This window comes from Pseudorasbora parva, chromosome 20 (assembly GCF_024679245.1).
Source record: "Pseudorasbora parva isolate DD20220531a chromosome 20, ASM2467924v1, whole genome shotgun sequence".
Lineage (NCBI taxonomy): Eukaryota > Metazoa > Chordata > Actinopteri > Cypriniformes > Gobionidae > Pseudorasbora > Pseudorasbora parva.
Genome location: NC_090191.1, coordinates 23,853,145 through 23,868,431, shown reverse-complemented (window position 1 = coordinate 23,868,431; position 15,287 = coordinate 23,853,145). Strand labels below are relative to the sequence as shown.

The window sequence follows — 15,287 nt, the reverse complement described above, 5'->3', positions numbered from 1 at the left end:
TCCAAATTTAATCTAAATTTGTTTTTAAGAAAGTGTTTGACAGGGATAAATGTAATGGAGTAATTTGAAGGATATTTCTTTAACTTTGTTGGTAAGGAGAAATCTGTGTTGAATGGACCATATATTTTTCCAATTTAAATAGTCAAAAAGGTTTTTCTAATAAGAAACTTTTCTTAGGGTGCGTCTTAATCCACTCCCTAGTTCACTAGTCAGGGAACTGATTAGGACATAAGTCAATGGGCTGACTCCCTGATCAGTGCCCTGGCAACTGAACTAGGGAACTAATTGAGTCGCACCCTTATTTTGTCCACTAAACCGCACATAAGAACAGTGACGTGGCGTATCCCTCAAGGAAGGTACCGTAATGCGAAATTCTCGCGCGTGCGTATCGTTGCTGTTTGTGCCTTTGGTTTGTGTACGCATGTGAATCTCGCGAGAGCTTCACGTTGGACCGTTACCTTCCAAGAACATCCCTCATTTGCGAGCGTCGCGTCGCGTTTCAGGACGTCACACCCGTGGCAGCGCTTTGAGTGAATGCGGCGCTCTAGAATGAAAGCTCTTCTGACACGCTTTCAAACATTCAGCCACGGGAAGCAGTGCACTTTTATCTCTCTCTGCTAATGCATCACCAAAGCAGACACCTAAACGGTTTCTCCAGAACTATTTGCATCCAGAAGACTAAAGTGCTTCTGAATTAGTTCCGCTATGGCGACGCGACTCTCTGACTTGCTTGGAAACACTCGGATAATTACAGGACTTCTGGCTAACTTACTGTCTTCAATATGCATAGTGTTCATCAACAAATGGATCTATGTACACTATGGCTTTCCCAACATGACCCTGACTCTCATTCATTTCGTAGTGACATGGCTGGGGCTGTATATGTGTCAGAAGATGGATATGTTCTCCCCCAAGAGTCTCAGACCTTCTAAAATCATCCTGCTGGCTCTGAGTTTCTGTGGTTTTGTTGTTTTCACGAATCTGTCTCTTCAAAGCAACACTATAGGAACATATCAGCTGGCCAAAGCCATGACAACACCCGTGATCATAGCCATCCAGACCATGTACTACAGAAAGACATTTTCCTCAAAGATTAAACTGACTCTAGTAAGTGGGTTTTCGTTTATTCGACTATGAAGTCATTCAAAAGTTTTACTTAACAAATCAGTAGTTCATGTATTCATGAAATCTGAGTATGGACGACATTTAAAATCTGGTGTTCAAAACAAAAAAATCACTGTTTCATATTGGTGTCTGGGGCTTGTGAACCACACTGTAAATGTATATGTGTGTGTGTGTGCTTGTACACTCTCAAAAAAGAATACTAAATTGTACCTTTTTAGGTACAAGTGGCTGTCACTGCTGGTACCCTTAAGGCACATGGTAAAATTGTACCCTAAGGACCAGTTGTGTATCTTTTAAAGTTGTGCTTTTTCCCCCACTGTACTTTTTTTTTCTTTCTCTGAGAGTGTAAAGTAATACAATATGTGTTATAACGGTCACATATTTAATCAATTGTATAGCATGCACATGCCATGCATCAGTTTGAACTATGCTCTGGCTAAATTCTGATAAAAGCAAGTCATGGTTATATGCAGAGTTGCTTATGTAGGGTAATGGGTCACATAACTGCTGTGATCTGCTTTTTACACCTGTTTCCCACACCTATTTTAATGATTGTGTGTGTGTGTGTGTGTGTGTGTGTGTGTGTGTGTGTGTGTGTGTGTGTGTGTGTGTGTGTGCGCTTTATAAAAAGGTGCCAATCACTTTAGGGGTCATACTGAACTCTTACTATGATGTGAGGTTCAATCTTCTGGGGATGATCTTTGCCACACTTGGGGTCTTTGTAACCTCACTGTATCAAGTGGTAAGTATTATGGCATTCTCACGTTACATTCTTATTGAAAAATGTATATCCCTTCATTCCCATTCCCATAAACCAGGAGTCAGAATATTGGCCAACCCAGATACCCCCAATATATAGAAATTCTGGTATTTACTGTATAATAACTTGCATTCATTTTTTTTTATATTATTATTAAAATCAATTGTTTAATATCATTATTGATATTGAGTATACATTACATTGATTAAAAGTAACAGTAAGACATTTATAATGTTACAAAAACTTTCAATTTATAATAAAAGTTTTTATTAATCAAATAATAAAACAACGTATCAGTTTCCACAAAAGAATATTAAGCAGCACAACTGTTTTCAGCACTGATAATAATAAGAAATGTTTCCTGAGCAGCAAATCATATTAGAATGATTTCTGAAGGATCATGATGCGACACTTCAGCTTCACATTGCAGGAATACGTTATATTTTACAATATATTACAATATAAAGCGGTTATTAAATTATAATAATGTCACAATATTACAGTTTTTATGGTATTATTAAAGTTATTTAGTCATTTGTTTTTTTAAATGTACATATATTTTTAAGTATTTATGTTGTGTGTATATATATATATATATATATATATATATATATATATATATATATATATATATATATATATAAAACAATTATACACAATATATAAAATGAATTATATAAAATATAAAAAAGTACTTCACAAATCCCCAGTAAAATTCTGAACATAAATAATTATTTCCCTCAATAACTATTCAGATATTGTGCTTATGTTGTATTTATTTGACTAATGACTTATTTGTCCTAATATAGTGGGTCGGTGCCAAACAGCATGAGCTGCAGGTGAACTCTATGCAGTTACTGTATTATCAGGCACCCATGTCGTCTGCATTTCTCTTGCTCCTGGTGCCGTTCTTCGAACCCCTGAGCGGAGAGGGTGGTATCTTTGGCCCCTGGTCATTTCAGGCCCTGGTAAGCGAGAGAGCGAGCAAGAAAGTGCCTGTTCTTTCATTGGCGCACACACTCCCCCTACACCTATCCAAAGGAATTTCCTACTTAGACAAACACACAGTGACAGAGAAAGCCTTGTGTTATTGCCCAGATTTCCTGGAAAAAAGTAAAAATGTTACCCTTATTGGGTAAAAAAGACTCTAAGATGCATATTAAGTTAATTGCATTCTCAAATGGTTGATTCTTGATTTTTTTTTCTTCTCTTCCTTTCATCAAGGTCATGGTCCTGCTGTCTAGTGTTATTGCCTTTCTGGTTAATTTGTCCATTTACTGGATCATTGGGAACACGTCTCCTGTTACGTATCCTTTCAGCTACTTCTCTAAAGTACCATTCATTCAGCTGTGGCTATTTCCTTCTTTTCTATTCTTGGGGCATAACACACCCTGTAGACAACTATCTGTAAACAGTGCTCTATAACATGACTTGTCTGTTAATTGTCAGGCTAGGCCTATAATGCAAGCAAATGTTTGCTTACAGAGCCTGAAAGCTGTGCAAACAGTAAACGCATAGTTACACACTTGTTTAATAATGAAAGGGGAAGCTGTAAATCACGGCACATTTTTTAGCTCTGAGCCATAATAAAAACATTTCATGGTTTTGAATACACCCACTGGGAGTGAGTTCATGAGCGAGACATTTCTCAAAGTAAGCAGCAGATGGAGCACTTTACATTCTCATGCTTTTTAACTGCACTTTTGGGCCACTTATTGGTAAGTGTTCTGTCAACCAAGGGATTTCAGACTTCTTCTTCTTCTTCTTTTTTTTTTTTTTAAATCCAAGGACCAGGAAATATGATGATCTGCTAGCTGATCCCTCTTCCTAAAGTATACTGGCAACTATATCATTTTTTAAGTGTATAATTCAATACTCTATGAAAAATAGACGATGCCATCTCATGATTTTTACAGTTAATGTTTTAAACATATTCAGTTACTTTTTTTAAGAAAAATTGTGCGATTTGTAATGCCGCTTGTTTTAGAATATTCTTGCATTAATATAAATAAAAGTTACAGAAATAAAGTTAAGCCAAGTCGTACACTCATTCATCCAACATTAGATTAACATAAATTTAGATTTTATTATTTAACATGGTCCATAAATCAGTGTTTGAAAATCATTATTTTGATAATTGATCATACTTATGTATTTTGGAAAAAAATTGCGTTTTTTACATACGGTACTCACAAGAATGATATAGCGTAAAACAATATTAACAATAGCATCTGTCATTTGAATAACATATTTGACTAATTTTGAACAGGTTAAACAAATTTTTTTTTTTTACATATTCACAAATCTGACCAATATTAAATAACATCTGCTTTTTATTAAAGTTTTTTCTTATTTTAACCCAATTTATTATTGTTTTATTAAAAACAAAAATCTTATTTTGAACCTGTTTATTAATGTTTTTTTAACATATAAAAAAAACTGATATAGCCATAAATCAAAATTAAAAATAACATTTTATTAACAGTTTTTCTTATTTTTAACATATTAATGTTTTTACATATTCACAACACTGATATAGCCATAAATCATTATTAAAAATATCATCTATTGTTATTAACCCTTTTTTCTTATTTAAAAATGATTTATTCATATTTTTACATATTAACAAGACTGATATAGCCTTAAATCAATATTAAAAATAACATGAATTTTATTAACCTTTTTTTCTTCTTATTTTGAACCGATTTATTAATGTTTTAACACATTACCAAGACTGATATAGCCATAAATCAATCAAAACAACTTGTTTTTTATTAATTGTATTTTCCCCAGATTTTGTACAATTAACGTTTTTACATATTCACAAGAGTGATTATATTAAAAATAACATCTGTATTTTATATACATATTTTCACAAAACTGGAAAAAAGTCATTATTAAAAATAATGGCATCGGTCTCATTTGTTAATATTAGTTAATGCATTTGCAAACATGAACTAACAATGAAAAATGTTCTTACTTTCTGTAATATTAGTTAATTAAAAATGTTCATGTTAACAGATACAACGTTTAATCTTAAAAAATATATATTAGTAAATGCTGAGATTAACATAACAGAACTAAGAAGGAACAATAATTCTACAGCATTTATTAATCTTAGTTAATATTAATGAATAAAACCTTATTGTAAAGTGTTACCAAAATAACATTTATATATATTTTATATATAACATTTATATATTTTTTGTTTAATACAGCTTTTATTAACTCTTTTTTTTTTAATGTCATATTCACAAGCCTGTGGACCAAAGAATAACTTTCAAAACACATTTTAGAAGCTCTTTCTGTGAGTGCAATACATCATCTCTGAAGCTCAAGTCACATGTCCTCAAAGCCTGTGACTCAAGTGGAAGTCATAAGCCTCAAGAGATTACTAAAAGTCATCGTCAAACAAGATCCCTTAACTTTTCTCCTCAAAGATACAACATGTTTGGACACTTCAAGTTCTGCATCACATTACTGGGTGGGTATGTTCTCTTCCAGGACCCCTTGTCTTTAAACCAGGGTCTGGGTATCCTCTGCACCCTCATTGGCATCCTGGCATACACCCATTTCAAACTGGCAGAGCAGGAGGAGGGCAAAAGCAAGCTCACACAGAGACCATAGGCCCGCAGATGTGCCAATCGACAAGAGAGATGGTGTTCAGTGCCTGATTTCTTCAGGAATAGATAGTGATGATAGCTCCTGCACAGGAGCGTGAAGACTAACCAAAATATAGACGGGAAGGAAGTAGGCTTATGCCATACAGAGGCTGAGAACTTTTGATAGCATTTCAATCTTTTCTAGAGTTTCATTTATGTCCCAAGTATTCAATATTTGCAAATAAACATGCAGACCAATCACTCAGAATAAAGGTACAGTGCTGTCACTGGGGCAGTAGCCTATAAGGCACAAAATCTTTGTACCTTACTCACCCCTAATACCCCTAAGTGGTACATATTAGTACCTTAAAAGGTACATAGCAGTACTTTAAAAGTGTGTATTAGTACCTTAAATAGTACCCTTTCGGTTTTGTATCTTAGGGTACCGCCCCAGTGATAGCATTTATTCTGTCAGTGTTTGAAAGAATAACTCTGAATGTTGATGCATTTCCTTTTTTATTTTGTAAATTTTACTTGGGTGTATTTTCAACGATTAAACTTTTTATACAAAGTAACAGTCGCTTTTTTTTTGGTCATGTTTTTCAGGGATGGAATGTTATCTTGTATTGAGTCTAGTCACAACTTTTAGGACAGGGGTCACTGCCTACTTGGCAGAAAGACTCGAGTCTTTCGCTGTCTATGAAATGCAATGTCAGTCATTCGTTCAGTTCATGGTGGGTTTTTTTTTTCAACATGTTTGTCTCTTTTGCAATATGCAACTTAAACATTAGTCGCATTCCAAAGTCCTGTCTCCAGGCTCAAAACTAGATGTCTTGCTGCTTTTTGCATGAATATTAGATTTGTCCCAGTTTCAAAAGGGATCTGGTAATGCTGAAAATGCAGGGATAGTTCACACAAAAATTACCTAATATTCTGTGGAACTTGAAAGAAGATATTTTGAGAAATGCGTCAGTTTTTTTCCCATTCATACACAAAGTTGACGGGCTTCAATGTTGTTTAGATATCAGTGTTCTTCAAAAAATATGTTTATGTGTACCGCTGAAGAAATAAATACAGGTTTGTAAAGATTAAGGGGGAGTAAATGATGACAATTATTTTTTTTTTATTACTGTAAGTAGAAGGAAGTTTGTTTGTGCCTTAGTAAAGGATCTATGAGAACTAAAACCTGGATCATATGTTTGACAGTGTAACTGCCTTTAACTTGAATCTTTGGGATTTGTCTTTTGCTTCCATTAATTAAATTATAGCTTTCTGATTACTTCAGTGGTCCATGGAATTTACTCATTATTACAGACGTACAAGCCCAAACATGTCGAGCGTAAAGGAACATGTTGTTCTTAAATAAACTCTTGAGTCATTTTTCCTGCCCTAAAGATCAGATCCTGTCAAGGGACTGTACAAGGCATGTTTTCAATGTTTCCAAAACAATACCTCCCCTAACTAAGTTTCTGTGTAGTTAGCTAACCAATGGTCAACCATTCACAATGGTGGACAAGGGTCATGTCATGATACCAGTCATCATATCATCATTACTCATCAGGAAATCAAAACAACTGATGAAAGTTCTTTCAGTTAACACAATAGAATCCTGCAAAATAGTTCATTAATCAAAGGGGGAATTCATTAACTAGCGGTTTGATTAGTTTAATATTATCAAGTGATTATCAATTAAATCACCACCTAAGTATGAAAATAAGGGAGATTGTTTAAATGTGCATGTCATATAACAATTAAAACGAGGGTGATCAAACGTCCTATTTTCAAATCCCCGTCCTTGCCCTAATGTAACAATTTTCTATCCATACAGAGGCATAGCCTACTTTAAATATATTGAAAATAATAGGCCTAAGGAATATCTGAGTAAACTTCGAGTATCTATCATTAAGTAGCCTCATTATCTCATTGCCGGGCCGAGTGTCCTGATTTTTTTTTTTGTTTGTTTGTTTTGTTTTGGTATTCTAATGATGTCATATTTTCTTATTAACGTCACACATATTACCTGATATATGTGAAACTCGGCTGCTAAATCTCATTCAGTGTGAAAAAAAACAAAATGCTCAATCTTATGTAAACCTGAAAATATAAAAGCAATTTTACATGGTAAAACCGCGCTACTTTAAACGTATTACCCAAACAACATTAAAACAGCAAACGTAGACAGTGTAAATTATATTCAACTCGCCTTTACTTGTGTATTGTTTAATGTTTACACCCCGCGCTTATCGCACGTGCTGGAACATTTCAAATTCAAACGGTCGCCAGTAGAGGGAGCTAGAGTTCGAGACTCTCAACGGTCACCAGCAGGTAAGACTCATTTTTAACACTTTCAGTTTAGCAATTTTCGCATTTTCTCCTATATTTACTACACTTTTCAGGGTGCACATGTTTGAAAATACTGCTAAACGTTCCAGCGTGTTATTTTAACACAGTCTGAAGCTTTAATATCCGTGTAGGCGCCTGAAATAATTCGCCTCAGTTACCCTTGCGCTAGCTCTGGAAGCGTGGCCTACTGCAGCCTCGGGTTTTCCTGAGTGCCCATGGCGGGAAATAGACACCCGGGAGTGCGCGCGTTTGTGGCGTTGTTACAATCAAACGACAGCTTATACATTGTAGTTAAAATACGCAACTCCACATTCGTCGAGAAGCATTTTATGTTGGTTATTTAGTACTATTATTACTAATCTAACACGGAAAGAAAATTGTACAATTAAGTATTACGTAAACCAATACAACAGTGGCTTGCCTGACGTTTAAACTGTACAAGTCAAGTCGCGTTATTTAAATAACGTTAGCACTTTATATTTCAAAACACATTCACGGGTGATTAACAGGAAGATAACGACTAACTTAAAGATGCAAACTTCGTAAAAATGTGTCAAACGCTGCATTAAAGCAGCTTTTAAAATTGCAATAGTGCCATTATTCAGTTCAGTGTTGATTAATTTAACTAGAGAAAAGCACATTGTTAGCGCGTTGTGTTGCTATTAACGTTAACTTAGTCTTATAATCTGTCAATATGTATTGTCACAGTCATATTGAAACCTGCCACATGTAAATCTCACTGGTAAAACACGTCGATCTATTTTCATGTTACCTCCGGGGGAAAGCAATGGATGCTCCAGGTTTTACATGAATTATGCGCATCTAATTTGAGTGGAGATATTCCCATGCACGAAGATGGCAGATATAAATCCCGAAGACAACAATCTTGAGGTTGTTGTGTTTTAGTGTGTGTGTGTACTGTTTGCTGAGCATTGCGGATAAATAACCATAGCAATGTTGTATTCCAAATGACATCCATCCATCCGTCCGTAGCACTTGTCATGATGAACTTTTTGGTCTTTTTGATTTGAGTTTATTTGGTTTATTTATCTGAGGCTCTAATAATCCAGACTGGTCGTCGCTTTGGTCCAAAACTGTGTTATTTCACCTGGCTGTTACTGGGCTGATAAGCTTCAAATCCATGTGCTTACTGCTTAGCCAGCAATGGGTGGGTGTAGCGTAGTGAGTCGGGACATGCCCGGACATGATCACAGACAGCTCAGCAAAAGATCGTCTACCACCACTAGGCGTCCGAAACCAGTCACGCTTTGACTTGTCATGCCCGAACCCGCCCAGGACATGATGATCGGTGCGGTGGATTCTAGCCCTGACATGTCTCTCTGTGTCTATTTAAACCATAGACTGGCTCTCAGCCGGCTCCCACTCCTCACTAACCCAAGGCTCAGGCACTTTATGTACAGTTAGCAGAGTAGATTCTTAGGTAGAATATCCAATTTACCTCCATTTGCACAGGTAATGTTTCTTTCATAAGTTTCTGTGTGTACGGAATTGCTTCCAAATTGTTTATTTAAAAACTGTTTCTCTTTTGTTACAGATAAATACAAATATGGCAACAGAAAGTTGTTTAAGCAGTTCTCAAATCAACAAGGTTGACAATGAAAAACTGGTAAGGTAGCATTTCAAATTGTGCTTTTGTGTAATTAAAATGTGTTTTTATACCTTGTTATGAATGAGTTTTATTTATTGTAACTTCCTCAGGTAAGACCAAAGGTGCAGTTGAAAAGGCTGTTAGAGGATGCAGGTGCAGATAAAGATGTTTTCACCATGAAGGAGGTCTGTTAACCAAAGTTTTTAGTCCATTCTAACTTTTAAACTTATATACATGTCATGCTTTATGGCATTATATCTAATTGGAATTATGGCCAGTTATTTTAGTAGCTGAACCTTGCTGTATGTTTTGTGTGAATCGTTTTTCATATTCACACTTATGGTGCCCATTTGAGAGTTTGTGGACATATTTGTGGTAGTGGTGTTTGACATTGCTGGCTAAAATAATCCTTCTCCAGTTTCATGTGTCACTGCTTATCTGTGTGTATTTTCTATAGGGCAGTGGGTGGTGAAATTATATTTAGTTACAGTTTTTGTTCAGTCAGTAAGATATTCATTCTTGGTGTTTTTCCCCCATTGTTCAATCTTAGAGATTTGAAGAAACTCCTAACCTAAATTATTACTCTTCAATTTGTGGTACAGATGAATTATAATTAAAATATTGCAGCTTATTACTTCTCTTAAGTGATTAGACTAAACTAAGTTTTAAGTTATTGATTGTAAGATGACAGAATGTGCCAAAAATCCCCCATTAAAAGAAGGACCCCAGTTATGTCTGGAGACTTTAATGTCGGCTTGTTTTTATTTATTTATTTATTTATTTATTTTAGTTTGGCCAGTAAGAAACTCCTCTGAACACCTCAGCTTTTGCATGGGGGATTAACTACAAATTCTAATTCATTGATAGTATGCAGTAATATTGATAATTGGTATGCCAGTTGACTTATGACATTTTAAGTTTGATTTATTTTCATCAGTTGTCAACTTTAGCTTGAAGTCATGAGTCATTTTTTTAATAGGTGGAAGTTGTGGTTTTGCTTGACTAACAGGAATGTATTACTCATCTTTATTCAAATACCAGCCACAATCTTTACCATCCTTTCACTCAACACTCTGTTTCAGGAAATGGATTCCCCGTGGATCTCTAAAACCCCTCTTTTTGTGTATGTGTTTAGGTTATGTTTTATTTGGGGAAGTATATCATGAGCAAGGAGTTATATGACAAGCAGCAGCAACACATCGTTCACTGTGGAGAGGATGCTCTCGGTGCTGTTCTCGGGGTGAAAAGTTTCTCAGTCAAAGAGCCCCGGTACGTATTGAAACAGCTGCAGAGCTAATAAATGACCCCTGAGAATATTAGGGTGGGGCTTTAAAGCAACAGGTGACAACTTCTGGGACATTTAACCTACTAGCTCTTAATGCATCTGCTATAACCTGTTGTACGGTTAAAACTGGATTTATATATATATATATATATATATATAAATAAATAAATGTGTGTGTATATATATATATATATATATATATATATATATATATATAAATAAATGTGTGTGTATATATATATATATATATAGGGGCCACTGTACATAAAAAAAAGTATTTACTGTATTCCGTAAAATTGCTATATATACGAAAGTTTTAGTGGGTAATTTTACCTTGTTTTTTTTCAGAGCCCTCTTTGCAATGATCAATAGAAACCTTGTAACAGTGAAAAATCCAGGTACTGTGACCGTAAAACCTTTAGTTTTTATCTTCACTGTTTCATCTCTAATAATATTGTTTGTCTCGAACAAATGTTGTTATCTATTTTGTGCTAAATTTGTCCTTGTTTCCTTTTACAGAAACACAGTCTACCTTCTCTGAACCTAGGAGTCAAAGTGAACCAGATCGAGGGCCTGGGGTAAGCGTTCTTTAATGCTCAACACAGTTAGAACCACAGAGTATTGACCCATTCCACAGAGTTGCCTTGGTAGTGCTGTGTTTGTGCTTGAATGGGTTTTATAGAGCTACTGCTGTGTTTGAGATTGAAGCATGACTGAAACCCAACTGTCTGTTCCAGGATACGGATTCAGACTCTCGCTCATCTACCTCACAGCAGCGCAGGAGGAGGAGAAGCAGTGATCCTGGTAAGCACACACACACCTGCTGTGTCTTGTTGGGTGTGTCTGAAAGCACATGCTTGATCAGCCAGGTCTGATGGGATTTCAGATAGAGTTGTTTCTTTACATTCAGCTGTCACTTAACAAATGTTTTGAGAAAAGTGTTAGCATATTCTTTCCAGTGTTAGCATATTTCCTGTTTGAACAAGAAGGGTTGGCCATTTTTCTTTTCTTTTTGATAGCCAGCTGGCTTTAGCCTGGAATGGCACAATTGAATGAACGTTAAAAAAAAGAACCGCCAGTTGCTTTGGATGAAAATGTAGCATGTTTTTAGATTTTTCATGGGAATTTTGTGAAATGTTTGTGAAATATCCAATATACGTGCAGGGAAGACTTCCGTCCATAATGGATCATAGTGTAGTGTTCTTTCAGTACTGAAAGAGGACTGTATCTGGGTAAACATGTGGTACCATAATGACTGCTCTCACTCTGACTGAACCTCTCTAAAGGACATTGAGATCTGGAGGCTGTGCAGAATGTGCTCAGATGACTGCTGCTCTTCAATGGCCCATTTTAAAACCTCAACTATGCACACAAAGGCAGTTTGTTGAGCAAGCAGCGCCAGATGCACTATTAAAAAGGGTTATTGCTCTGAGCATTGCTCCTGCATGGGCCATAAGTGTCCAAAGATGAGTGCATAGAAAAGTTACATCAGCAAATAAACTGATTTACACTAATGCAATGAGCAGTATACACTCAAACTTGTGTTTTTGTAAACGTACAGAAAAAGAAAAGGGTTGTAAATGTTTGGAAAGCAGCATGTTTTGGTTCACCTACAGGGTAACTGTATGTGAAAACCCTTATATGGCTATGTAAGGGAGTGTATTCTTGTGTCCAAAAACAGATTAGTGCTAAACTCTGTTTTTGTGGTTTTAATAGAGAGTTCTTCAGCCGAAGATGAGCCTAAAGAACGCAGGAAGAGGCACAAGTCGGACAGCTTCTCCCTGACATTTGATGACAGCCTGTCTTGGTGTGTGATTGGCGGCCTGCACCGGGAGAGGGGGAACAGCGAGTCTTCGGACGTACACAGCAACTCTGTGAGTATCAACTTTAAACGGTCCTTCACGTAGTTTTGTTTTACCGGCGGTTACATTTACAATTTTCTTTGTGCTAGAATGTGGCCCTTTCTAACCAGCATTTTGTTTGTTCATCAGGATGTAGGTATCTCTCACAGTGAGGGCAGTGATGAAAGTGAGGACTCAGACTCTGATAATTTCAGTGTGGAGTTTGAGGTGGAGTCCATCGACTCCGACGCCTACAGTGAGAACGATGAGGATTCGCTGCCGGGAGAGAACGAGGTTTCAACTCAAACTCCTGCTCTATTGAGAGAGAGATTAACAAACATCCAGATACATTTGAAAACAGCATTTTCAAAATGCTCTCCATCCACACGGCTTCAAGCATTTTACAAAAACGTACACACTGAAACATCGGTAATGGTCAAATCTTCTTACTGCGCCTGAGAGAGACAAATCAACATTCTCTTGTAATTATTCTGGCACAATCATTTTATTAGTGAAAAAAAGCATTTTCAAATGTATCCACTTTTGAGTGGAGTCTATGAACGGAAAGCCAAAATGTAGAGAGAAAAATATGTTTTTTGTATCTGGATTAGTGTAGATGTTGCCCAGGGGTGTCCAATCTTGCCCCTGGAGGGCCACTGTCCTGCAGAGTTTTGCTCCAACCTCAATTAATCCCACCTGAAACAGCTGATCAAAGTCCCGCTTGGCATACTAGAAATTTCCAAGCAGGTGTGTCGAGCCAGGTTGGAGTTAAACTCTGCAGGACAGCGCCCCTCCAGGACTAAGCTTGGACACTCCTGACACAGCCTAACCTTAGCAACATTTCTTAACTAACTGCATTTCTTTTGCTCGTTCAGGTGTATGAAGTCACAATCTTCGCTGAGGATGAAGACTCGTTTGATGAGGATACTGAGATAACTAAAGCAGTATGTAGAAATTTACTTCAATAATGAGCAAAAAAAGCTGGGCTTGGAATTTATTGGATTGGATCATGAAAACTGGGTGTTGCATACTATTGTTGTGCCATTTGGTTTAAAGGTTGGGGGTTATAAAAGGCTTTTGTCTGCCAGAAAATAACAGCTGTTTCAGAGAAGCAGCTAGTTATGACATTTAGTTTATGATTATGAAGACAGACATTTTTGTCCCTTTAGAAATTTGTGCACTAATAAATTGTGTGTAATATGGCCAGGAATGTGTATTAATAACTTGCATTTGGTCATTTTGATTTCATGTTGACCATATATTAACTGGTTTTTCATGTCCATGTCCAACCAAAAAAGCAACAAAATGTTAATGTTTTATTGTAGATATGAACAATCTGTGCTAATGTAACAATGTGTTCACTCAGGATTACTGGAAGTGTGCTGAATGTGACGCGCTCAACCCTCCTCTTCCTCGGCATTGCAAAAGCTGCTGGAATGTCCGACCTGGTTGGCTTCCAGAAACAGACTTTTTCAACAATGAAAACCCCTCCACTAACACTCAAACCAGCACTGAAGACACCAGCATCGCCGCAACACCCAGCTTGGCCTCGGATGACAAAATGCTTCCTTCCAAACCCTCAAGCCCTCTTCCGGAAACAGACGAAGGAGTGGACGTACCCGACGGCAAATGCTTGCAATCTCCCGCCGTCAAAGAAGAAGAACTTCCTTCTTCTGCCACCTCCCGCTCCCTGACTGACTCTCAGACCTCGTCATCGCAACCCTCCACCTCTTCTGGTGGGGGCAGCAGCCAGGAAGAGACCCCTGAGCTAGAGCGCTTCAACAGCCTTGAGGCCTGCCTGCCCGCCACTTGCCTAGAGCCCTGCGTCATCTGTCAAAGTCGCCCCAAGAATGGCTGCATTGTCCACGGAAGGACTGGACACCTTATGGCGTGTTACACTTGCGCCAAGAAATTAAAGAACCGGAACAAGTTGTGTCCGGTGTGCCGAGAGCCCATTCAGTCAGTTGTGTTGACCTACGTGAGCTGAGGCACTGCATATATACCTCCAATACCCACATGAAGTTTGAGGCTCGTGTTGCCTTGTCTTGTATTATATTTCTTGTATTGCATTCAAACTCAATATTTGTAATATTTTTCTTAATGATTAATTAATTTTATTTATGACTCAAGCGAGGTTTTCACTCACATGCTGTTTAGCAAATACACACCTAGGAGTTTATGGGCTTAGAAATTAAAAAAAAAAACTACTTAAGGACTTGCAGTGATGCTGTATACATTATCATCCACTAGAAATGTTTGTAATTTAATTTATGTTCATGCTGATGTATAGGTTTCTCTGATTTATGTTAATTTGAGTTCTTTGCTGCACTGAACTGTTCCTCAGTTAGCTCTTGAGACCCCTCTTTTAAATTGTCCTTCCGCTTGACGGAAATGCCCTCTTGCATTGTTGTCTGCTGCAAAGACTGTCTTATTTTCACCGAGTGAGGTATAATAAATGATTGTTTTGAGGCTCTTACACTTTTACAGTACAGGTGATTTGCTCTTTTGAAAGATATTTACTTAATGATGTATAATGGTTTAGAGTAGCCGATGGGCTGTGAGGGTGGTTCAGGTGGCTGGTGTCAGTTGCCTGTGCTGTTGTTTGTTGGGTAGTACACAGCGGTAACCCAGAGAGAGCTTTGGTTACTAGGGACCCACTTTTCACTCAATATCAGCAAACAAGTTCTGACTTGTTTCTCTGTCTAATAGCAACTTGGCACAA

At 37.0% G+C, this 15,287-nt stretch overlaps 2 protein-coding genes across 3 annotated transcripts; both read left to right on the top strand.

The window, feature by feature from the left end:
- Positions 1 to 491: 491 nt before the first annotated feature.
- Positions 492 to 6,766, top strand: slc35e3 (solute carrier family 35 member E3). The gene is made up of 5 exons (XM_067427052.1): positions 492 to 1,107; positions 1,757 to 1,867; positions 2,695 to 2,853; positions 3,110 to 3,192; positions 5,326 to 6,766. The coding sequence occupies exons 1-5, from the start codon at positions 706 to 708 to the stop codon at positions 5,510 to 5,512; spliced, it is 942 nt and encodes a 313-aa protein (XP_067283153.1). The 5' UTR covers positions 492 to 705; the 3' UTR covers positions 5,513 to 6,766.
- A 954-nt stretch (positions 6,767 to 7,720) lies between these two features.
- Positions 7,721 to 15,041, top strand: mdm2 (MDM2 proto-oncogene). Of its 2 annotated transcripts, none has more exons than XM_067427402.1 (11): positions 7,721 to 7,812; positions 9,386 to 9,462; positions 9,555 to 9,624; positions 10,575 to 10,708; positions 11,073 to 11,122; positions 11,244 to 11,302; positions 11,462 to 11,528; positions 12,441 to 12,598; positions 12,716 to 12,859; positions 13,441 to 13,509; positions 13,932 to 15,041. In XM_067427402.1, the coding sequence occupies exons 2-11, from the start codon at positions 9,398 to 9,400 to the stop codon at positions 14,550 to 14,552; spliced, it is 1,437 nt and encodes a 478-aa protein (XP_067283503.1). In that variant the 5' UTR covers positions 7,721 to 7,812; positions 9,386 to 9,397; the 3' UTR covers positions 14,553 to 15,041. The 2 variants fall into 2 exon arrangements, with proteins under 2 accessions (XP_067283503.1, XP_067283504.1); XM_067427403.1 differs by lacking the exon at positions 7,721 to 7,812 and adding an exon at positions 9,074 to 9,303.
- Positions 15,042 to 15,287: the final 246 nt, after the last annotated feature.